The 22800-nt window shown below is 44.3% G+C and overlaps 1 protein-coding gene across 2 annotated transcripts in view; it reads left to right on the top strand.

Moving 5' to 3' along the window:
* MYO5B (myosin VB) overlaps positions 1-22800 on the top strand; it is a 148940-nt gene that overhangs the window by 64603 nt on the left and 61537 nt on the right. For both annotated transcript variants that reach the window (XM_037374114.1, XM_037374113.1), the window contains exons 11-16: positions 3111-3192; positions 4713-4853; positions 12423-12545; positions 13833-13916; positions 19550-19699; positions 20367-20464. In XM_037374114.1, the coding sequence (XP_037230011.1) occupies positions 3111-3192; positions 4713-4853; positions 12423-12545; positions 13833-13916; positions 19550-19699; positions 20367-20464 (678 nt within the window). The remainder of the gene's footprint in view (positions 1-3110; positions 3193-4712; positions 4854-12422; positions 12546-13832; positions 13917-19549; positions 19700-20366; positions 20465-22800) is intronic.

Here is a 22800-nt window from a genome sequence, read left to right as displayed (position 1 = left end):
AGAGTGGAAGAAAATCCTCCCTTAGCTGCAGGTCTCCTACGTCACATCCAGTGTGTGAGCTAGCAGGTGCTTTTACAGCACCAGTGTCACCGTGGGGTACAGCAGGGGTTTTTCACAGGTACTGGCAGGTCCTGTAGAAATAGGCAGGTTTGCAGGGGAAGGGTTTCTGCTCTGTGGGCTGTAATACTTGTGTGAGAGTCCGGCCTCCTCAAGAGACCATAAATCCCTTTCAGAAGGGGGTTTTGCTGTGTAAATGCCAAGTAACTAACAATACAGGGACTTTGGGGACTGACAACCTGACTCTCTGCAGTCCTGGACAGTGGTTTGTTCCCCAGGCTCGGGTTATTTGGGAGTTTCAACGCATTCTGCCGAATACTGGAAATTAGTTTGGTTTTTTTCCCTAAATGCTTGTTGGTTTTCCTCTAGGAGAGGAATTAAGCTAGAAAGGCAGGGAGCCTGCAAGCAGCCTTCACCACACATCCCTAACATCCTGAGAGCACCTCTGTCCTGGTGCTCCTGGGGGAGGACTGTCCCCATGGGTGGGATTTCTAGGGACAAAGTCCAAATGGAGATGGTCTAGAGGCTGTGGAGTTTCTTTCCGAATTCTCTAATACTTAACTCCACATCCTTAATTCTCTGTTAACACTGAGGTGAGAGGGTGCCACACTAAAAGCCTTTATGCTTTTATTGAAATCATGTCATTTACTATACTAGCAATACCCCAGTCCATCTGAAGAGTGCGTTCACGTGGCATTCCTGGACTTGGTGGGGATGGCTTGTTTTTCCTCTGTTTGCCATGTGAAGAGAAGTGTGAACATCCAGGCATCCAGCTGTATGCTGGACTTATTTATGAAGTTTAAATATTTTAGTATAAACCCTGGTGCTGCAGCAGATTTAGGAGATACCAGTCGCACAGCAGAAAAGGGAACAGAAGAAAAACCAAAATGCAACATTTGCTCCCAACATCTGCTCACAGGAGCTGTCCCCAAGCCTTCCCGGGAGTCATGATGGTGGGTTGGAGCAGTGAATATGCTTATTTTTTGCACCAAAATATAGTGCCCTAAAATGAATAGAAACCAAAATGGCCATTGGTTTCCTTTTCCCAATAGGATGTCATTTTAGTGCAGTCACTGTGTGCAGGTAGGACCTCCTGGTGAATGTGCATGAGGAACTGGTGATCAAACTGCTCTGTCAATGAGCAAATTGCACTGGCAGAGTCCCGTAATCAAAAACTTCACAAAATCTCCCTTGGAGTTGATATTGTACAGCTGCTCTGCCCCCGGCTGGCCCGCACTGAAGAGGGTTCGTAAATCACATCTGGTGTTTCTCAAGTGGAAAAAGTTTCCACTCTGATATCTTTTCCTCTTGTACCCTCGCTCTCATTGCGTTTTCCCACCTAGCTCATTGTGCCTCTCCATCTCTGTTTTAATTAAGTCTTTCCTTGCCCTGTGGCTCTAATCATGAACCTGCAGGACTGGGATTTCTGAGGAGTACTGGGAAAGTAGAGTCCCTTTAATTGCAAGAGCTGAAGGCAGGGATCTGCTCGGTGTGATGGCTGTTGCAACCAAGATCCAAGCGCAGCAGCAGCTCTTCAAGGACACATTCATCATGGAGGCTCTGGCGACGTGTTTAATATAAACATTTGTGTGTCCCAGCCACCAGATTTTGCTGCATTAAAGATTGTAAAGCTTGGTTCCTGGCATGGGGATGGATTGAGAATCCTCTGCTCAGCATGGGCTGCAGTGGCTCTGGGAGCAATGCCAACCTTGGGTCAGGCAGAGGGGGAACAGTCCTGGCTTTCCTGGAGAGCTGTGGGGCTGATAAAAGCACCAAAATGACACCTTTTTCCTATGCCCCCTTTTCCTTTAGCTTTTTTGTATTGCCTTTCCTCAAGGGCTGAGGCATTTTGTATCGTGAGGGCTTTACTGCATGGCACTACCTGGGGAATAACTGCATCGTGTAGATAACAGCCAGGTAGTCCTCAGAAAGTACAAGAAATGCTGATTTTAATTTATTTTTTCTTTTGAGGGAAGGGGGAAAAGGCTTCACTTGTTTAGCGCTTTGAGACTGTACGGCCAGCTCGTACAGCACCTATTACCTGAGTAAATATTTTGCCACGCATTTATCATTACAGCAGCCCTTGCCGCTTTTTCCCTTAGTTTAATCCTTACAGTCATGTGTCAAAGACTTTTTTTCCCCCTCTCCCTTCCAACTGTGCCTTAAAAATAGAAATCACATAATTCCCTGTGGTAGCTGAATTTTTTTTTTTTCTCTTTTAAGAGTAAGCCCAGCTCCCTGTGCCTGTTCCTGGACATTGCGTGCTTCAGCCCTGACCACCTCTGGGGCTGTGCTGGCTCTCTGCTGCTTGCCTGTAGTTTGTGTTATTAAAACTGCATTTTTAAAATTTTTTTTTTTCCTAATTGTGACTAGGAAGCCAGTATTGAGCTCAGTTTGGAGTTGGCCTGCAGAGGGGTGGGATAATATTTTGGCGAGGGGAGCTTTGGAAGCCCTAGTGAAGAGGGGGAATCACAGAGACTAACACCAACCTCCCTCTAAGGAATGTGTCGGAATCAGAGCTGAAAGCACCATTTCTCTCTCTGCCTCCAGAAGTCACTTGCTTGCATGTATCTAATTTTTGTGCTATCAGGGATGCAATACAGAGACTATAATTATGAATTTAATACCTTCTTTTTCTGCTCTATTGAATTGCTTTAAAAATACCACGTTGGGTCTTTTAAGACAGCAGTTAACTGTTTCTCCATCACCTTTGCAGTGAATGTATTTGGACTTGGTATTTCATAATATTTTTCCCCAAGAGAGGCTGTTACATTTCGTGCCTTAGACAGCACTTCTGCCTGATGGGCAGGAAGCTACAGTCACGCTGAATATCTCATCTGTGTAGCAGAGAGACCTCTTGAATCCCTTGAGTTGTTGCGAGGAAAGATACCTGTTTTGGGGAATGAGGAATAAAGTGTAGATCTAGGATAGGAGGAATGCGAAGACACCGTGTAATAAGTGGTGTTATCCATCACACAGATGACGTGGTTGCAAACAGAAGTTGATTTTGAGACTAAGCAAGGCTTAATGCTATTTTATTCATTGCTTTGCAGGTTTGAAACTTTCGAAGTGAATAGCTTTGAACAGTTTTGTATCAACTATGCCAACGAAAAGCTCCAGCAGCAGTTCAACTTGGTAAGGTCAGCTTGGAAATGTTCTATAAAACATAGCAGAAAATGTGTCAAAGTGGGATTATTTTATGTTTGGTGCCATTTACCTGCAGCCTGGCCAGATCATGTGGCCAGCATGAATGGGATACAGTCTCTCCCAGGTAACGATTATGCATTGCAATTGTGCTAAATATTCATATGAAGTTGAAAATGTTGCTTAGTTGACTTATAAGGTCAATACTGGAAGCAGGTTTGCAAATGGTTTATGCAAAGGTTCACTGGTGATTTTGAGTAAGTAGATAGTTTGCCAATATATTTTTTTTTTCATAGTTTCAAACTGAAACCTGGATGATCTTGTGCAGAGTCCTGATTTCCAGTGTGAGAGAAAGCCTGGGTAGAAACCTGCCTATTAAGTGTGGCTTAAGCCTCTGCAACAAAAACTGTGTTATAAATAGCAGGATTGGACACGCTCCCCATTTTTCACTTGGATGTGCCCCTCAAAAACCTGGGATTCTTGTATTTTATTAGATATAAGTGCTTGCCTGCGTTGGAAGTGTAACCAGTAAGGGGCCGTTTCCTGCTTTTGTGGTAAGCAGGGGAAAAATTACTGTTAGTTTCAGGATACAAGAGAAAACTTGTTAAATTTGATCAGCTAAGTACTGCAGAGTAGTTTGGCACTTTGAAACAGTTTTATATGCATAGACGTGAACATTTGCAGTATATCTAATATATCAGATCACTGCTACTAAAAATGAAAAGTAAATTATGGATGGTATTTGCACTATTCATATCTTACTTAGTATGTCCAACTATCACTTCTGAAGCTTATAAATTCAAACTCTGAGATGATGTGTTTGAAGAGATTTTAAAAAGCTATCTTTGAAGAAAAAAGTGCATTTGAAAAATCATTTTTTAATATGCTTAGAGTATCTCAGAAATAGTCAGAGACAATTTATCTGCTTGGGCAGAGGTCTGAAATACATAAGCCATGCAAAGATTTTTTTTTTTTCTTTTTTAATAGGATGTTTAGTTTTTTTTTAAAATAGTAATTTGCAATAGAAGTGTTCCTGAGTCAGTCAGATACTACTGCTGATATCCCTTCTAGGATGATGGGTGCTCTTTGTGAAGCACAGATGGGGGCACCTGCACTCAGCTTCCAGCGTATGAACCTGCTACAGGTCACTAGTTTAATCAGCAGAGTGCTAAAGGAGAAGAGGGATTTTTGTCAGCCCAAGAGATAAGTGCCATTTCAGTGTATGGCTTCCACCAAGGTGTAGTGACAGTTTCAGTCATTTTCCAGTGAAAGTAATTTAAAGCCTTTTTTTCTTTTCCCATGGTGTCCTACTGTAATACTTTAATTTTCCTTGCCAGAAGTTAGATTGTATAAGTGGTAGAGGCTGTACAAAACTGCACGTGAGGGCATCTAAAGCTTCTATGGCTTCTGGATGTGCTGATGGAATACTCTGCTCCAGCAGGGACAAGTGGGTGAATGGGGAAGGGGCTGGTTAAGGTCACAGTCAGTAACTGCTGTTTTTCCACTCTCAGCATGTGTTTAAGCTGGAACAAGAAGAGTACATGAAGGAGGGAATCCCTTGGACTCTCATAGACTTCTGCGATAACCAACCCTGCATAGACCTTATAGAGATGAAACTTGGTATCTTGGACCTACTGGATGAAGAATGCAAGGTAAAGAGGATGACCCACCTTTTCACTGGTATTTTTATTTTCATAAAAGATTAAAAGAGCCGGCTTTGACCTGTGGTAGCTTGCAAGAGGGTAAACATCTCCTTTCACATGCATTGCTGGGCTGCTCATGGCTAGGGTAGGCTTTTGACATTTGCTTTGCTCTAGGATGATTGAGAACCTCCTTGGCAGATGTTGGCTGCCAGCCTGGGTACCTGATCTCACCATGTGTTACTGGACATCATGTTTCTGACCTGGGTGTACTTAGGAACAGCTGTTGCTTGTGACTCTTGATTTCTTCAGTGTTACCCAGGAGCTGGAATTCCTCCCTGTCTCAAGCTTTATTTTGTCTTGAGGGAAACCTGTGTCGTCTTGTGGTAGCTATTTGGTGTAAAGTCGATTGCATTTAGTGTACAGACTTCAGGTGCTTGTAATGTTGGGAGAGTAGTTTGCTGTCTTGTACCCTCTCTCTCTCATACCAGCCTAAATTTAAATCTTGCTTAAAAGTTGAGAAGAAAGGCCAGAACCACAGACCTTTATGAGAGTCCATAAGAAAGGCTGGACTCCCAGTTCAGTCATGAATTAAGAGCATCTAGGAACAGGAAATTTAAGATGGGAGATTTTTCTTGAGAAGTTGGGATGCCTGTTTTGAAGGTCTTTGGTGCAAAGAGTACGTGGAAGGTCTAGGGTCTTCAGGTATGGTCATCTTGACAGCAGAGCTCGGTGTGATGCTGTGGTGAAAAAGCCTCTTAGGCTGGGCAGAGCAGCTCGTATCTCTTGATTTCTGGTGTCTGCACCGCAATGATGACAAGGAAATACTTGAGAGAGTGTTACCAGAAGAGGGCTATAAAACATTATGATACTGAGGATAAAGAAACTTGAGTGATACACAGGAGCGATTGTAAGTCATAGTGAATGGGAGGGTGTTCAGACCCTTCAGTACAAAAAAGCCTCTAGTGTGCAACAGCTAAAAGTTGGACAGATTCAACCATGAAATAAGCCTTTTTAATACAGAGAACAGCCTAGTGGAAGAGCACGGTGACTGCCTTCCTGCTGGATGAGGCTGCCATGTGGAGCCTCAGACTGGTTTTGCTATGGTGTGATCAACAAGTTGTCCTTGGGAAGAGCTTCCATCAAGATCTGGATGTGTTCTGTGTCAGGAAATGTCTTACTGATTGTGGAAGGGCTTTTGAGTGTTTTTGAACGAGGGCAGGGAAGGATGAGGCAAGGGGATGGTGGGAGAGCTGAAGCCGGGAAGAGTCCCCCCCACCAGGATAGCCAAGGTGATACAGAAGGACACAACAGATTCTTGTTGGCTCTGTGGAATCCATGGGCATGGAGTGCAGATGCCGTGGCCCAAGGGCAGGAGTGTCCTGTTGCATTAGAGGGAAAAGTTTGGACCCATTATTTAGACTAGTGTCCCTGTTGGGATTTAAGGAGATGTGTGACCTGTCCGTGTCTGGGAGAGAGGTGACCTGTCAAGTGACTGCTCTCTTCCTGACAGGGCTCCCTTCCCAGGCATGACGGCACTGCCCCAGCTTGCATGTCTCACGAGCTCAAACCTTGTCTGGGGTACAGGCACTCTGACTATCCCTTTGTGATGAGCTGGAGTCGGGGTTTTGTCCTTCTTCAATCTGGTTTCAGGAAGACTTCTTAAAAATGAGAACAAATGAAACTTAACTTGATTCCCTTAAGAACAGCATCATAGCCAGTGCTGGCTCATAAGGAGGTCAGATTATTTCTTTGATATTCAGTACCATTTAATTTGGTCTCTGCGCTATTAAGCCTGTTAAATTCTTTAGGCTCGAGCTGGCTCCTAGGTGTTGAGGACCGTTGTGGGAAGTTTCCTTCATGCCATATTGACTGTAATGCTCTTTGCTTCTCCCTGAAACACCTGGTACTGGTTGCTGCTGGTGACTTTGCATTAGACAGTGACTCATGCACCAGCAGTAATTTGGGCTACTTTTTTCATTCATGCTTTTTTTTTTTTTTTTACCACAAAAATGAAATGCAGGATCTGTTCCCCCCACCACATCAAATGCCAATTATCTGGGTATTTACCTGTCAGTGGGGAATGCTGTCATTAGTCACAGGCCCTTATTATGGGCCCTGTAATTGACTCTTTTATAATAAAGCCGGAGAATGTTTCCAGTTTATGAAAATTTCAGCAGAGCCTGTCAACTGAAAGCATCGGTTTATGGGTGAAAACCTTTACCCCTGCAGCAGCATTTCAGCTCTCAGGGGGAGCTGGCCATGATGGGCGCAGGACCACGATAGGGTAATTGCAGGCCATCTCATTAGCACGTACAACAGCAGATAAATATACTCTGGGACTTGAAGTGTCATCGAGGGGGTCCTGCCAACGTAATGGAACAACAATGCAAATGCAGAGGGTTTGTCGCTAATGTTCTTGCTTCACAGTATGGATTTTATTTTTGTTAAATCTTTAATGTGAGGTTGAGGAGGGGGTGTCTGGGTATGTGCTGAAGCAGTTCAGCTAAAAAAGGTCATATGAGAGTCTTGCTGCCGTTTAGAGAAGGAGGGGGAGCAGACAGGGTTGAAATAGGAATTGACAATTAAAAAGAGGGCTCTTGAATTGAGTTCAGAATTTTAAGGACTAAACCTGTCTCATGGAAGCAAATAATAAAACCCCTAGCTCTGAAAAAAGAGGGCTTTATGATATGTTTGGGCTGGAGTTTCTTAAACAGCTTTGAGGTCTTAGGAATTGGAAGCTGTTGTAGAATTAAGTTGGAAGCGGGCTTCTGGAGGTCATCTGGTCCAACCTCCAGGTATGTCCCTGGTCTGCCTAGAGGAAGCCTTCTAATTTCCATGGGACTGTGACCTGATGTTCTCTTCTAAGTGACCTTGGAGTCCTCTAGGTGCCTTTTCCCTGCTTCCTGCACTAGAGTGTCATTTGCCCAGATTGGGAGCTTTTAGGACCTCTTGATTTTTGTTTTGACCTAAAAAGATGCCAGAGGGACAGCAAGAGTTTGTCACACAGACAGAAATGGCCTTGGCTAGAAACCATGGCCATGTCAAGGCTACCATGGTGTGCACAACATTGAAGTCCTGTAGCACAAACTGATAAGCCTGAAGAGAATTGGAGAAGGGCATCCAGGAGAACCTCCCTGCTGGTGAGCTGTGACGTGTGCATGGAGTGACTGTAAGGCCAGCGGTGGTAGGAAATAATCTGGGATAAGGGCGGAGTCCTTGAGGAGAGCAAGAAGACAAATGTAGAGCCTATGAGAAGAGACGGGTGTTAAAGAGGGAGGCTGTCCCCTGCAAATGCAGTTGTGGAAAGTTGGGAGGACATGTGGAAGATTGCTTGGATGTCTGGGATGGCTTTAGGGTGTGGTTGGCCTTCTTGTGGAGGGAATTACTTTGGTGGAAGGGACAGCGGACTTTCTAGGAAGATTTTAAAGGCTTTGAGGGAACGTGAAGAGTGACTTCTGCACTCTGAAGAGGAGCAGCCATTCAGGATTGATGTTTCAAGAGACTTAAATAATGTTCAAAGAAAGGTGAAAACTCCTAGAAATGTTGTCAAGTCTCTGTGTCAAAGCTGGATCAAGTGTCCTGCTTTTCAGGCTGAAACTACTTGCTCTGCTTGTCTTCCATATGCTTCCCAAGTGCCATTTGGGAGGACAGTCAGAAGTTTCTATGGATGTCCAGGATTCTCTGTAAGGTATCCTGCTGCCTGGCTGCTTTCTTGCTTTTGCCTATGCCATTGGAATGGGAGCAGGAACGGAAAAATTAATGACAATTTTTTTTGCCATTAGCATGAAGTGCATCTAAAAGGGTTTGACCCAGAATGGGCTGGTTGGAAGAGTTGATGTATCAATCTCGGCATTGTTGTCCAAGATTTATTAGGGATCTTAGTGAAGTTCTTTCTGCTGAGGAGGAAAGTGACCCCAAGGCTGCCAAAGGGGGGAAGTGTCCAGCCAAACCCACAAACTCCCTCATGTTCTCGAACTCTCTCGTGGCTCAGTTTTGTGTTTTATGGCACGTTGCCATCATGTTAGGCTGTTACTGTGCCAAACGCATTTTCTAACGCTGTTCAAAAGATGCTCTTTAACCTTTCCTGTGTCTTTCTGTCAAGTGCTAGAAATGTTGAAGTCGGCTTCTAGCAGACCTGTTTTCAGTCCTGCTTGTCCCTGTGCATCACTGTGAACTTGGGTATCTGAACAAATGTGTGTTCCTTGTCTGGACTTGTTAGTTTTTTGAACATTAGAAATTAACATGCTGCCTTCCTGTGCCGCCTTGTCCTGTCGAGGGGGGTTTCAGCTCCACGAGCAGATACATGGAGGTTGGACCGCTGGGCTTTCCTTTCGGGCAGACCACCTGATTTGATGGCAGAATAACCTTGCCTACATCATGGTTTCAGCTTTTATGACTTTTAAAGTCAGGCAGATCACTTGTAGTGGAATGTGTCTCTGCAGCGTGGAGGAGGCCCAGGCTCTTCTCAGGCTTTAGTATGTGTTGGAGTGATAAGGACAAAGGAAATAAAATGTAAATAGCTCCCACTGTGTTTTCAGAGGGTTGACATTTGGGTCATTACATTTTAATGGACCTTTGTTGCTTTTATCCATTTAACTGTCCTTCTGCTGGAGGTGATGGTGGTGGGAATCTCACCCTTTAGTCCAAGCAGCTCTTAACATTTCCTCAGCTGTCTGGTGGTTCTTGAAGAACAGGGTGGGTTCTTGGCCATGGGATGCTTCTGATACAAAAGTAGCAGACTGGAGCCTGGGGGCTGACCCTGGCTGAGCTGGGTGGGTTTGATTCCAGTTGCAGTAGTTCCTGGCAGCTCAGAGGGCAGTGTATGAAAATGGGAGATGACACCGGCCAGAATTACACTGCCTGACCGATTTTATCCAGAGTGATGGGCAGAGGGATGGTGAGGGCAGACAAGCAGAAGCAATGACTTTGTGTAATTAGTGGATGAAGGTTTTTCCTGTTAAGAGACTTCCAAGCAATACTTGCATCGGTTTTCTTCTTCCCCATCCCCTAAAGAACATCTTGCACTGATGAGTGAGTCTCAAATAACTTCCTCAGTGGCTCTGAAGGCCTTAAGCTGCCAAGCCAATACCAAAAGCTGTTACAATAGTACAGATAATGGCCCTGTTAGTTTAGTTTTTATCTCTGAGACTTGGTCCCTATCAGGTGCTTCTCAGGCAGCTAAAAATACCCAGGCTGCAAAACGGTGAGCAGGGAGCAGCGCGGGTACAGTGAAACCCTCTTTCTGGGAGGCAGGAGTGATACCTTTGAAGTTCAGCTCTGAGATAAGCAGGTTTTTCAGAAAAGTGAATCGCCTAAAAGAGCGCTGGTGCAGGACAAATCTGCTCTCTGCAGCACCTGGCAGTTCAGGTTTCTGCAGTGCTCCTGCTCTGTACCCACAGCTCAGTCCTGAGCAGGAAATGCCTAATGGTACCTCCAGAAAGGATGTTGTTTTGCATATAAATATTAAATATAACTGATGAAAAGAAACCCATCTGCATTTATATAACTCCATAGCTGGAACATGCATGTCTGTCTTGCATAATAAAATATATCTATAATTGCATAAATAAATGACTTCTAATATTTATATATAATCTGTTATTTCTATGTGTATCCATAATTGACTACACTTGCACCTGTAATATTACAGCTGTAAATATAATTTATAAATATAAAACATCTGACGTAGCATGGCTTGCATGAGTGGCTGCTGTGTTTAGTTAATCCACATTTTCCAGTTAATGGGGGTGGGCAGGAGATGCTTGTCCCAGTGTCCAGAACCCTTCTGGCATGTTTTGGCTTGCTGTCATGAAATCAAAGGCTGTTTCAGAGGAGTGTAAAGAAATACTGCTCTTCTGTCTCAAGTTTTCCTTCTTACTGTTTGCTGTTCCTATTCCGCTGTCACCTTTCTTATAAAGGTCTATGAAAAGACCTGATGGATTACCCAGAGTTTTCCCTGATGCTGCACAATTGTTCCGTGATTTCTCGGCTTTCAGCCACCTGATTTTAAATATTGCCTAACACTTTTCTCCTGACTCCTCTTTTTCTAACCCAAATAATCCGATCAGCCATTTTTTGTTTAGAAATTATTTATGTGTATATATGTGCAACCATTGGTGTTCTGTTGGGAGTGATGGAGAGTCCACCATCCCCTGCCTTTTCCATCCCCGGCAGGCAGGCAGGAGGGATGAGGACGAGTCCCATTTACTGTGGGGCTCACAGCTCTCAAGTGTAACTACTTCACTCCTTGTTTCGTTTGGTTTTCAAGAATTTTGCTTTATGGCAAACTTGTGCTGGAAAAGTACAAAATAAAAGATATTTACAACCATGGTGCTTTCCTCAAATGCCCTTATGTTTTTTGGAAAGGTTTGGGGGTTTGGCTGGTTAGCCTTAGAGGGACCTAAACATACCCTAAAAAAAAAAAAAAAAAAAAAAAAAAAGAATCTTTACGGGAAGTGTAATCATGAGAGCATTGAGCATTGGAATTTACAATATATTGTTACATACTGCTATACAGCTATACGCTTGCAAAATAATCAAAACCAGAATTATTTTTTTCTCTCTAATCTTGGCAGTGTATTGCTTTAAGTGAAGAAATTTATGATTATTTAGTGGGTAAAAACTGCAGGTGCTGGGTGGGAAAGCAAGCTCAAGCCCTCCTTATAACTGCTGATTTGTGAGAGGTAGCCCGTTCCCTTGCTGCACAGGTGGTGTTGTGAGGTATTTTTACTCATGGCAGTTGTTTAGGATTTCTTCATTCTCTGCCCCATCCTACCAAAACAATGTCTTGGGCAACACCTGATATCTTGGTGTACTGTGGTCAAATTCTTTCAACGGCAGGTCTGCATAGGACTTGGACCCTGATTTTTGTGTAAATAGGGTGCAGGAGGAGGGCTTGGCATCCAGGAGGTTTGTGGTCCAGGAGGCTGGGTGTGTGGGAGGGGGATGTGGGAATCATTCAGCTGCGGTTGGACAGGTGTGTGGGGCTGAAGTCCCAACTCTGTGTGCAAATGGACTTAATCATCCTGTGTTTGGGATCCAAGTGACCCCACCCCAAGCCTACTGAGAGGCAGAAGTTTCTTAAGAATTACCGGTTTTATTATTAACGTTATTTATTATAATATTACTTTTTAATATTTTAATATACTATTGTATTATCATTATTATTTTAAATTAGTCTCCCACATGTTATGTTGGATGGCAGTTCGTGAAATTATTTGGTCACCAAAAGTTGCTTTAAGAAAGTAATGTTGGTGTCTCAGCAATTACTGTAACTTAAATGCAAAAATACTTCTTTAAATTTTTTTTTTCCTGCAAGAGCTGTTCTGGCTGTTGGAGCAGAACCAGCATCTGGGTGTTTTTCACTGGAAATGAAATTCTAGCATATCTGTCAAGTATATACATGAAAATAAAATAACACATGCTCCTAGAACTAGAGGGTGGACTGCTTTTTCTCAAATATTCCTGTAGCTCATGTGGACTACAGAAGGCCCGTAAGGAGGGTTTCTCCAATACCTCTGCACACCCCCTTTGCATGCCTGACCTTGACTTTTTCTGGTCCATTTTCTCCCCATCCAGGTTCCCAAAGGCACTGACCAGAACTGGATGCAGAAGCTGTACGACCAGCACGCTGGCAGCCAGCACTTCCAGAAGCCCCGCATGTCCAACTCCTCCTTCATCATCCTGCATTTCGCTGATAAGGTAACCAGGCGTGTGTTGCATGCGCTGGGACTTGAATGCAGAAATGGGAAATGTATGGAGAGGAAAAAAGAACTTCACAAAGGAAAACTAGTTTATAGCACCGCTGAGATGCTTTTTTGGTGATAGGGATGCTTGGTTGGCAGTAATCTTGGTTCATGCTGCAATCTAGATCAGCTTGGAGGACTTCAGCCTCCAAACTATCGTGCTAAGCTTTAAATAGTTATGTTTTCTAGAGGAGAGAAAATCCTTTTTCTCAAAGCTGCAGCAAAATGAATTTCTGTAAAGGGCAGTTTGACTGAAAATGAAAAATTTTCCAGTGAAGGGAATTATTTTTCAAGAGCAGGAGCTGTGAGCATCAGCAAGGTACAGTGGGGAGGAGCATGTGAGAGGTGACCCTGGGCTGATCTCACCCTTCCAAGGGAGAAGATGCCAACTGTGGGACTCTGAATCCCACTGTCTGGTGCTGTAGGGTCTTGTCCATGGGCTCCAGCTTCACTGAAACCCTGATGTGACAGGTGTTACTCACAGCAAATAAGAATCTTAAGAGCTTGCAGTTATCCAAAACACATGTTTGTTAGAAAGAAAAATGTAAAACCAGCCTGGAGATGTGTCTGCAGAGCCAGATGACTGCAGGTGCTGTGATCCCACACAGGTGCTTCTTCTAACCAGGTTTGCCTTGGATGCGAGTGACACTTTTCATGGCAAAGGATGATGCTTCCCTTTCCTCAGGCCTGTGATTCTGCACATGCATACTTCGCAAATGATGTCTCTTTGCGAGTTTTCCTTTTTTTTTGGTGTGTATATGGTCAGTTATTTTAGCCAACTTCAAATGTAAAACATAACATAAAATTTTCTCCTCTCTGAATTCTTCCTTTGCATCCCAACCCTCCGCAATTTGAAAAACAAGAGACATACAGGGGATGTAGCCAGGGTGTCTTTTGAGATTTGTTGATTACCTTACAAGTTATTCAGGAGTGGACAAAAGAGCATATAGAGGTACTGATGATTGTTGCATTTTTACCCCTGTTTCCGTGGAAGTGTGGTTGGGTCCCATACAGAGCAATTTAAGGACTAAGAAGCAATCTGTGTTTGCAGTAAGGATTTTTGCTTTAATTTAATTAACTTTCTTTGATAAAAAGTGACCTTTAAATTCCAGTTGTTCCCCCATCCTCCTCCCTCTCAGATTTTTCAGGTGAACTCCTGACACTGGGGGAGTGGTGGGACACAGCACCTTGTCCCTGTGTGGTTGTGCTTTACCCTCTGGGCTCTTCCTTTGTCTCCTGTTAGGTGGAATACCAGAGTGAGGGATTTCTGGAGAAGAACAGGGATACCGTGTATGAGGAACAGATCCACATCCTGAAAGCCAGCAAGGTAAAAGCTAAATTGGCGCTGCCACTCTCCAAAACGTGGGCTCTGTACATGCATCCCTGTGCCGTGACACAGCATACTGTGTATGTGAGCATGCAGGTGCCTCCAACAGCTAACAGCAGTGAAAGAGGCAAATAAACAGTGTGTGGAGGAGGGAGTAAAGGGGCAGAGGAGGGTGCTGGGGGTTATGGTTGCACCCAAGTGTGGATGTGCATGGTCCTCTGCTCTCCTCCACCCTGGTGCTGGTATCCTGTCAAGATGCATCACAAAAATCCTCTCCAAACCTGCTGATGGTCTTCTTTCTTGGTCACAGCAAAAATTTGGAACAGCCAGTTATGGGGCATTGTAAATCCCATTTAACTCTTGTTCAGAGCTCCCCGCCCATCACCTGGGCACTGAAGGTGTTCTTAAAGACATGTGGAGCCACAGGGAATCCTGGGGTTAAAAGCCATGATCAGCAGTGTAGTTTGTGGTGCTCTGTATTTGTATATTGTATATGCTGACCCTACCACCCTTCTGTATAAAATCGGCTGTTACCCTTACTGTAGTCCATCATACTTGGCCCTGCAACTTTTAATTACTTTAATAATTAGTATGCAAAAAAAATAGAGTCAATATATGATTCTGGAAATGTAACATGAACTCTGAGACATTCTCACTGCTGTAGAGGTATTTTACACTACTGCCAGTATGTAATATTAACAAATTAACACATATTGATGGCCATGCTCACTGTCATTTCTGTATTACAAGATTTTGTGCCATGTACCTTTGCTCTCCTGAGTATTGTGCAACCGATTTGTTGACTTGTCATTGCATCAAGTGCCAGCGGAGACGTATTGACTGATCTCAAATACCAAGTCTCCTGGTAAAGAGCTTTTTGGCACCTGGGGTTTAAAGTCTCTGTTAGTCCTGAGGGCTGTGAACTCAGTGGGCTGTTGGAAGCAGAAAAGGAGTGGCTGCGGGGCTCTGCAGGCTTTGGCATGGGTCGTGCCTGCAGTAAGTGAAGTGAGCACTTGGCAAGTGGGCTTCGCGTTGGAGACCTTACAGTTGCTTGTATGACCTGAGCAGATTTTACATTGACTTCCTTACATGGCACTCTTCTCCATGAGCACTTGGGTGCTCCATCTGCGCTTGAGGTTGGGTTAAAAGTGTCAGTAACACAGACATCTAAGGAATTTAAAGTCCTTGTTGTTTAAAAGCAGACCAAAAGTTCCTCCCTGCAACCTTGAGTCTTTCATTGTCAATTAATGAGTTGAGACTTCAAACAACATTAACCCTTCCGGGGGCAGCTCTCTAACTTTTTAGGAAGTTAATATGAAAATCCAGCCCTGTGGAGTCCAGCACACCATCCAGCAGCCAGAATCAATACTGCATGACTTTGGGGCACCCTTGTTTCCACCAGACCTTGTCTGTGTTGTAGGGAAGGAATATATCTGCTTTTCTCCAAACCATTTCAAAGCCTCACCCAGCATGGGCCAGCTTGTTAACTTGCATTGATTATTTTTTAATTTTTTTTTTTTTGCAGTACAAATTTTGAATCCCCTCTGCATGTTGCAAGCAGATGTCTTGTGTATCCAGATTTCTTCTCTTCTTGTCACTCTCCCTTGAGTTTACTGCTGGCTGTGACCTTCCACATGCCATCCTAAACAAGGAGCGTGATGAGGGGAGATGGAAGTACTACTTTTAGGAGCATTTTAAATGGGAGTTTGTTCCTGTCAAAGTTATGAGAGATGAGAATCGGAAATTAATTGAGTATTGTCAGTGGCTTTCCCTTGTCTCAGCAGTGAATTCATATGAAGATGGCAAGATATGCAGTTTTCTCATCTCTGGGGGTAGTTGGGAGTCTAATAACTGTGGAGCTGGGCTTTCATAACACCCAAATCAAGATCTCTGTGCATTTGGGAAGCTCACAGCTTTCCTAGGGTAAAAACTGGGCATGATTAGAGCTTATTAGAAATGCCAGGTAACCTGCAGGAATAATTGATGCTGTACAATTAATTATTTAGCCAGTGCTGAACATGCTGTTGGGGGTAGTGCTGCAGAACTGGCGGTGCCTGGTAGGGATTTCAGTTTGACTTCTCTGCAGGGGTGCAGAGGGGAGCTGTAGCTCACTGGAGTGGTGTGTTGTAGAGTGGTAGGGACGGTGCTATTCCTTAAAAAAAGAAATGGAAAAAAAAAAATACTGACATAGGTATCTCACTTAGGGACCATAATATAATATCACAGCAGGCTGGGTTTCAGTTTAATTAAAAAAAAAAACAACAAAACCCAAACCCAGCTCCTTGCAACTGGCTTGCCTGACCTAGAGAGCCATTAACGCGTGTGCCTCAGGATCAAAGATCTGGGTTTACGTGGCCTACAAACTAAGCTAGTGCTCCTTGGGACCAGGCGTTAGGACCTTCTGGATTCACAGTGGTGGCTCTGTAGGTGACACCAACATCTGCATATGTGATCCAGCTTAAAAAACTCTCAAATGCACTTGGTTTGAGAGTTTTTGTTTTTTGTTTGATGAACTTCTGCCTTTGAACCATTTCCTTAATGATGTGGAAGCGGTGGCTGTTGTCAGCCTGTGGCAATGCTGTGCTGTCCTGGAGGGAAGGGCAGTGCTTCCCTTGCCAGTAGCATCCTCATCCTCTTCATCTTCCTGCAAAACTTCCAAAACCTGATCCTCTGCTCTTGCTTTCCCTAACCCCGTTGGCCAGTAGATTGAGTTAGTGTGGGGGTTTTTTTTCTCTCATCTATCATGTGCCCTCCAGGTGATAAAGAAATAAGAGATTTTTTTATTTTGCTGTAAAAAGCAACCTGGTTTCTCTGAACCAAAAAAAGTGGCAGTGCCAGTGCTGAGTCTGCTGCTCAGATGTGCTAATTTGACTAAAACTTAAACATCTGCTGCAAAAGGCTGTGCCACAAGGACTTTGTCCTGTACTCAGGATCAGGCCTGCATACAGTATTCACTGCCACCTTCTTTATATTCCCATTAAAACAGTACACAGAGGAAGGGGAACACTCCGTTTAACATGGCAAGGACTTAAAGTGCATTGCTGATGAAGTGTTCTTCCACCAAGGCAGAATTGCTTTCTGCTAATTAGAATGCAATTACTGCCATTAACAAGATTGTGAAAGAGACTTTATAAAAATAGCAAATTAGTTTTGTTAGGGCTGGTCAGCTAAAAGAGTTGAGAGTTGATGTTCTTTGAATTAAGAAAACTGATTTGAATACTGATCAAAACTACACAGGCATGCTGTCAAGATAACATATTCCAGTTCTCTATAATGCGAATAATGCACCAATGGTTTCAACTCCGAGTTGGGAAGGAGGGATCCATCCTTCTTGCTTGTCCCCCTGCATCTGTGGAATAGATCCTGGGCTGCTAAAGATGCAAAACTGGTGTAACTGGGATCATTACACAAGGTGAAAGCTCACCTCTGCCAATCTTGTGGAGCGTTTGCCTGGAGGCAAGCACTGCTATTATTAATAGCAAGTGGATGGAGGGGTCGATGGCACTTCCAGCTATGTGCTGAGAAGATATTTTGAAACCTGAAATTACAGCTGGGATTTTGCTGCGTTATCAAGTGTGAGATAGTAGCGTGTGGAGGCTGTTGGATGACTTCCAGCATCAAGCATGTGCCCCCCAAACATCCCATGTTTGCAGGAGTCAAAGCACCCAAGACAGTGACATGTCATTGAAATACAGCAGCTGTCAGAATGTTTTTTTTGGAGGGGGTGTAGAGGGTTAAGCAAAGAATGCACAAGCCTTTATTCTGGTGGGAGTTGAGTGAGCTGCAGAGATAAAAATAAAAGCTGTGAGTTTGAAGGAGATCTTTAGTAGGTGCTGTCCTAGAGTCTGCAAGCAATTTGCTAATGCAATGCAAACAGTTTCCTTCCCACAGTGTTATTTAGGCTGCTGTTCTAGGGAGCTGTGTGAACAGCCTGCAGGGCTGGGGCTGGAAGCATTCCTGTCGTAGGCCAGGGATGTGGCAGAGCGCCAGGCAGCTCTTCACAGCAGGCTGTCTGTTAATGTCTACAAAACATTAAAACACTACAAAAAACCTGCAAGCCATTAATGGAAATACAATCAAGTCTGGCTTTTGTAAAAGCCTGGGACGGAGGCAAGAGCACTGTGCAGCACACTGCTGCGTCATGTCAGTGGTTTTGCATGGAAGTTTTGGGCATAGCATGCCATGGACAAGGGAAAGGTGATGCTGATGCCCTCTCCTACAGATGCTCCAGAGTGTGTGTTGCTGGTGGTGCATGTGCCACTGGTGTGGCACTGGGCTGGAGCCCTGCTCAGCTTGGTAAGAAATGAAGTTCTACCTGGTGAGAGTGGTTTTTCTTACATTTCACAGAACCATAGAATGGTTTGGGTTGGAAGGGACCTTAAAGGCTAGCTAGTTCCGAGCCCCTGCCCTGGGCAGGGGTGCCTTCCACCAGCCCAGGTTGCTCCAAGCCCTGTCCAACCTGGCCTTGAAGGCTTCCAGGGATGGGGCTTCTCTGTGTAACCTGTGCCAGCACCTCGCCACCCTCACAGTAAGGAATTTCTTCCTAATATGTAATCTAAATCTACCCTTTTTAAAGTTTAAAACCATTAGCCCTGATCCTATCACTACAGGCCTTACTAAGAAGTTTGTTCCCTACTTTCTTCTAAGCCCCCGTTAGGTACCGAAAGGCTGCAGTAAGGTCTCCTCAGAGCTTTCACTTCTCCAGGCTGGACAACCCCAGTTCTTTCAGCCTTTCTTCACAGCAGAGGTGCCCCAGCCTCTGATCATCTTTGTGGCCTCCTCTGGCCCCGCTCCAACAGGCCCATGAATTAAGAATTTAAGAATTTACTGTTTGTATGTTAGCGCAGCTGTGGCGGGAGCCAGTGTGGGTGCATAGATGGATTAGAGATGTGAAAATTTAACAGCCTTGCTGAACAGATCAGGTTTATTGTGACTTAGTATTTATGTTCCCCATGCTAGTGCAAAATTGAATATCTTATCCTTTACAAAACAAAACAACAAAAAAAAAAGCATCACTGCATTTGCCAGCTCACCTGTTCTCCCATTTATGAAGTGGAAATGCTGTTGCTGGCTTGCCAGAAATCCCAGACTTCAGGGATCTGAGGCGCTAAATGTAGTGTTTCCAGGGCTGCAGAATGGTGGTCCTGCTGTCACCTTGCTCATTCATGCTGAAATGCAGGTAATTAGTGTGGAAGTGCTGGTGTCTCTTAACTGGAAAAGCAAGGGTGCCTCTGGGGTCCGTGGTGGGAGTGGGTGCTGCCTGTCCTCACGTGGAGACCCCTGTTCCTGGGGCGTGCACTGTGCTGGCAGCATCCTTGCTGTGGTCAGGACTGGATCAGTACTTTGAAACGAAACCTGGGAGCAAGAGTCACCTTGCGTTCATGAGGTTTTGTGTCTTGGACAACACCTCATCCTCTTTTTACTTTTTTTTTCTTGTTTGAACTACAAAACAGAATGTCCAGTGGTCCTGCTGATGTGGTTTATATAGGCAACGCTTCTTCCTTTCGCTTTTATTTTCTTTTTCCCCTTCCTGGTTGAAGATGGGCAAAAAATGACCGGAGCAATGTGACTTGGGTGGGTTCATTCAGCAAAGCACAGGGCCAGAGGTGCTCAGGCATTGTCTTTTGTTTTAGGATCAGATGGTAGCAGACTTATTTCAAGATGAGAAGGATGCTGCACCCACCACTTCCATGGGAACGGGAACATCCAAAATCAGTGTCCGTTCTGCCAGACCAGTGATCAAAGCTGCCAGTAAGAAGCACAAGAAAACGGTGGGGCACCAGGTAACGTATGACTTCAGTGGGGTCAGTTAACAGCAGGAGAGCTGGGCAGGGGATCCAGATAGATTTTTACAGTTAAGATCTCATTTCTTCAGTGTGAAACAGATAAATAAAAAGTTGTTTGGGGGTGGGGAGCAAGGAGGCTTTCCTGTGACCTGTCTTGTAGGGTAGGGACAATTTGGCTGTGGCATTTTGGGCACCTTCTAGCAGTGCCTCTGGAAGAGCAAGCTTGAGTAGTCTTGACTGGAAGCAATTGAAACTAAGGAGGGTGGAAGCCACTTTGGGATTCACCGGACGGTATCCCAGTGCACTATGGTGCTCATAAATCAAAACAATTTGAGAAAAAGAGCGTTTTTCCCCCTGTGTGGAGAGTCAAGCAGTGTAACAGAGACCCAGATAGGTTGTGCAGTCTCCACCCTTGGAGATTTTTTAGGACCCAACTGGGTAAAGTCCCAAGCAAATGCTTATTGCTTGTACCTCATTGAGCTGGAAGCCCTCAACCCGCCAGGGTCTTCTCTGAATTGTTCCTGTATATGCTGGGCTGATGGGGAGGTTCACGCTGTGTCACGTCCAGAGGCTTGCACCGCAGGTGGCTTGCAGCGCCTGCCAACTTGGGTTGCATGGTACGGCACCTTCATGCCTCCTCAAAACGAGTGGTTTTGTCTTTCAGTTCCGCAACTCCCTGCATTTGCTCATGGAGACTCTGAATGCGACCACGCCGCACTATGTGCGCTGCATCAAGCCGAATGATGAGAAGCTCCCCTTTAAGTGAGTGGGCTTTCAGATAAGCAAATGTGTTCAGCCTTGTAGCAAGAGTGTGCTTTGGACCTTTCCTCTTGCCAGAGTTTTCCCGCTTGTAAAGTTGTTCCCGTAACTGGAAGGTCCCTGTAGTTTGCTGGAGTTAATTCTCTTGGGTTTCATTCATTTTATCATTATATCATTATTATATATTTATTTATATATTTAATTTATGCAATAAGAACTAATGCAGGTCCTAGTAATTCATAGATACACTCTGCTAATTCTGAGCATCCTTGCTTTGCAGTAATAGGGTCTTTGTACAATTTCATCATAGAATCACTTTGATTTAAATAGTTAGAGTACTAAACCGTGAAAAGTAGTAGAGAAAGGTGTGAAAGAGTGGAGATAAGTAGTGTGCTTGCAAAATGGCTTGTAAAATTTATTAAAAATGTCTTGGTGCTTCCAAAATAAATGTGGGAAAAGTAAAGATGTGACTTGTATCAACTTCAGGCAGGTTTCCAGATGAGTGAACAGCTGAAGCAAAAAGCTAGTCTTGATCTTCCTCTGTAGTTCAGAGCTGTATTGCAAGCTGCAAACACTGTGGTCAAGTAGCTGTTAGCCTTTTTTGACTTCTTGGCAATGTATTTTTACCCAGTTTTGTGCCCTGTAACTCCAAAAAAGCTTGGCCATTAGTATGCAGGGACCTCAAAGATCTCATTGTGATGTCTTCTAAAGACCCTGGCATAAACTGCAGGTGGTGACATTTAAGAAAGTGTTATGATTGTAACTTGTAAGCAGTGAGGCATTGCCCTCCAGCTGATCCAATGCAACCTGAGTGCTCCCAGTGAGCATGATGCCACCTCAGAGTGAAGAGACGGCTCCAGCATTGTCCTGCAAAGCAGGACTAAGCATCCCTGAACAGGCTTACCCTTGGCCATGACATGCTGGTGGGTATGTATCCTCCAGGAAGCTTCCCTGGCTCCATGCTTCTCCTGCTGCAAACAGCAAAGCAGAGGGTATTAATAGTTAGAAGAGATTCAGGAACTGGCTTGCAATTAACTGATTCATTAGATGATTAGTTAACAGCTCTGGAGAAGGCTGGCAGTGCTGGGATGGTGGTTTCTGTGGTCTGTTGTATCAGTTTCATGTACCATTTTGTAGATATTGGAGAAGCTTAGGGCCTTAGTCTCATGTTGCCTATTGCAGAGGTTGTCCACTTAAATGAAATTCAGCATTACACTTTTTGTTTGATTGCTTTCTTTAGATAAAGCACAAAAGTATTTTCTAACTTTCTGTAGTGGGAAGTGTGGTAGATGCTCTGCATGGTGAAATGGCTTCACCTTTCCAAAGGGTGTTTCCAAGACTCCGTGTCCCAAACTCAGTTCTACCTTCAGCCCATCCTTCTTCACTTCTTTGCCTTTAACTTTGCAGTTCAGTTTTTCATGTGATGCTCAGGATACAGTGAACATAATTTTATAAATTTGCAACCTCCTGCTTGTCAAGGTGCAGTAATTACCTAAATTAACAAAGTTGTACTTCTAAGATGTTATGGGTAGCAAATACCAGGAGGGTAATTCTGCTTGCGTCTGCTCGCAGTCTGTGGTAACTTGGTCCAGTGCGATGCTCCCCACTGGCAAATGTCAGGATTTGGGGAACAAATAGCAAACAAAAATAGACCTAAGAATGGTCTGGAGGTGCAGTATGTAGGTGCCTAGCCAGCAGCATTGCAGGAGTCGCTGTGGTCTGGAAACTACGCAAGAGTGCTTTGGGTTGGGGTGGTGGTGTCACATCCCCATCTACAAGCCAGAAAGCACTGGTTTAGGTGTCTTGTACTGGGGGCATTTCTGCAAGAGGTTATCTCCCTCCTCACTCATCATGGACTGCTTAATTGAAATTATGATATAGAAATCTTGCTCAATGTTGATCTTGCTGCCACCAGCTTTGAGGAATTTGTATCCTTAGCATGGTGTAGAATTGTACGGCACAGGGACAGTGGGTTTTGACATTGATGATGTGCAGTTTTGGCCTTGCTTCGGCAATGTGCAGCTGAGATCCTGCAGCAAAGAGTTAAATAACTTTGAGGGAGTACAAGAAGAAACTAGGATGAGACAGAAACAAAGCAGGAATGTGATCTCGCCTCTAGAAGATAAGGAAGCAGCATGAGCAGTAGAGAGTAGCCTATAGTGAACAGCGCTAAGGGAAGCATTGTGTGAATTTGACTGATTACTCAAACTCTATTCATAAGCAGCTTGCTGAGTTGAGAAAAAATGTACAGGCCATAAAGACTGAGAACGGGTTAACAGACTGGCTTTTAAGCCTTGGGTTAGGGGTCTGGTTACAAACCATAATCGAAGGAACATTGA

This window comes from Falco rusticolus, chromosome Z, assembly GCF_015220075.1.
Source record: "Falco rusticolus isolate bFalRus1 chromosome Z, bFalRus1.pri, whole genome shotgun sequence".
In the NCBI taxonomy this organism is placed as follows: Eukaryota; Metazoa; Chordata; class Aves; order Falconiformes; family Falconidae; genus Falco; species Falco rusticolus.
Note: the sequence above shows the minus strand (reverse complement) of the source record. Positions and strands in the feature narration are given on the sequence as shown.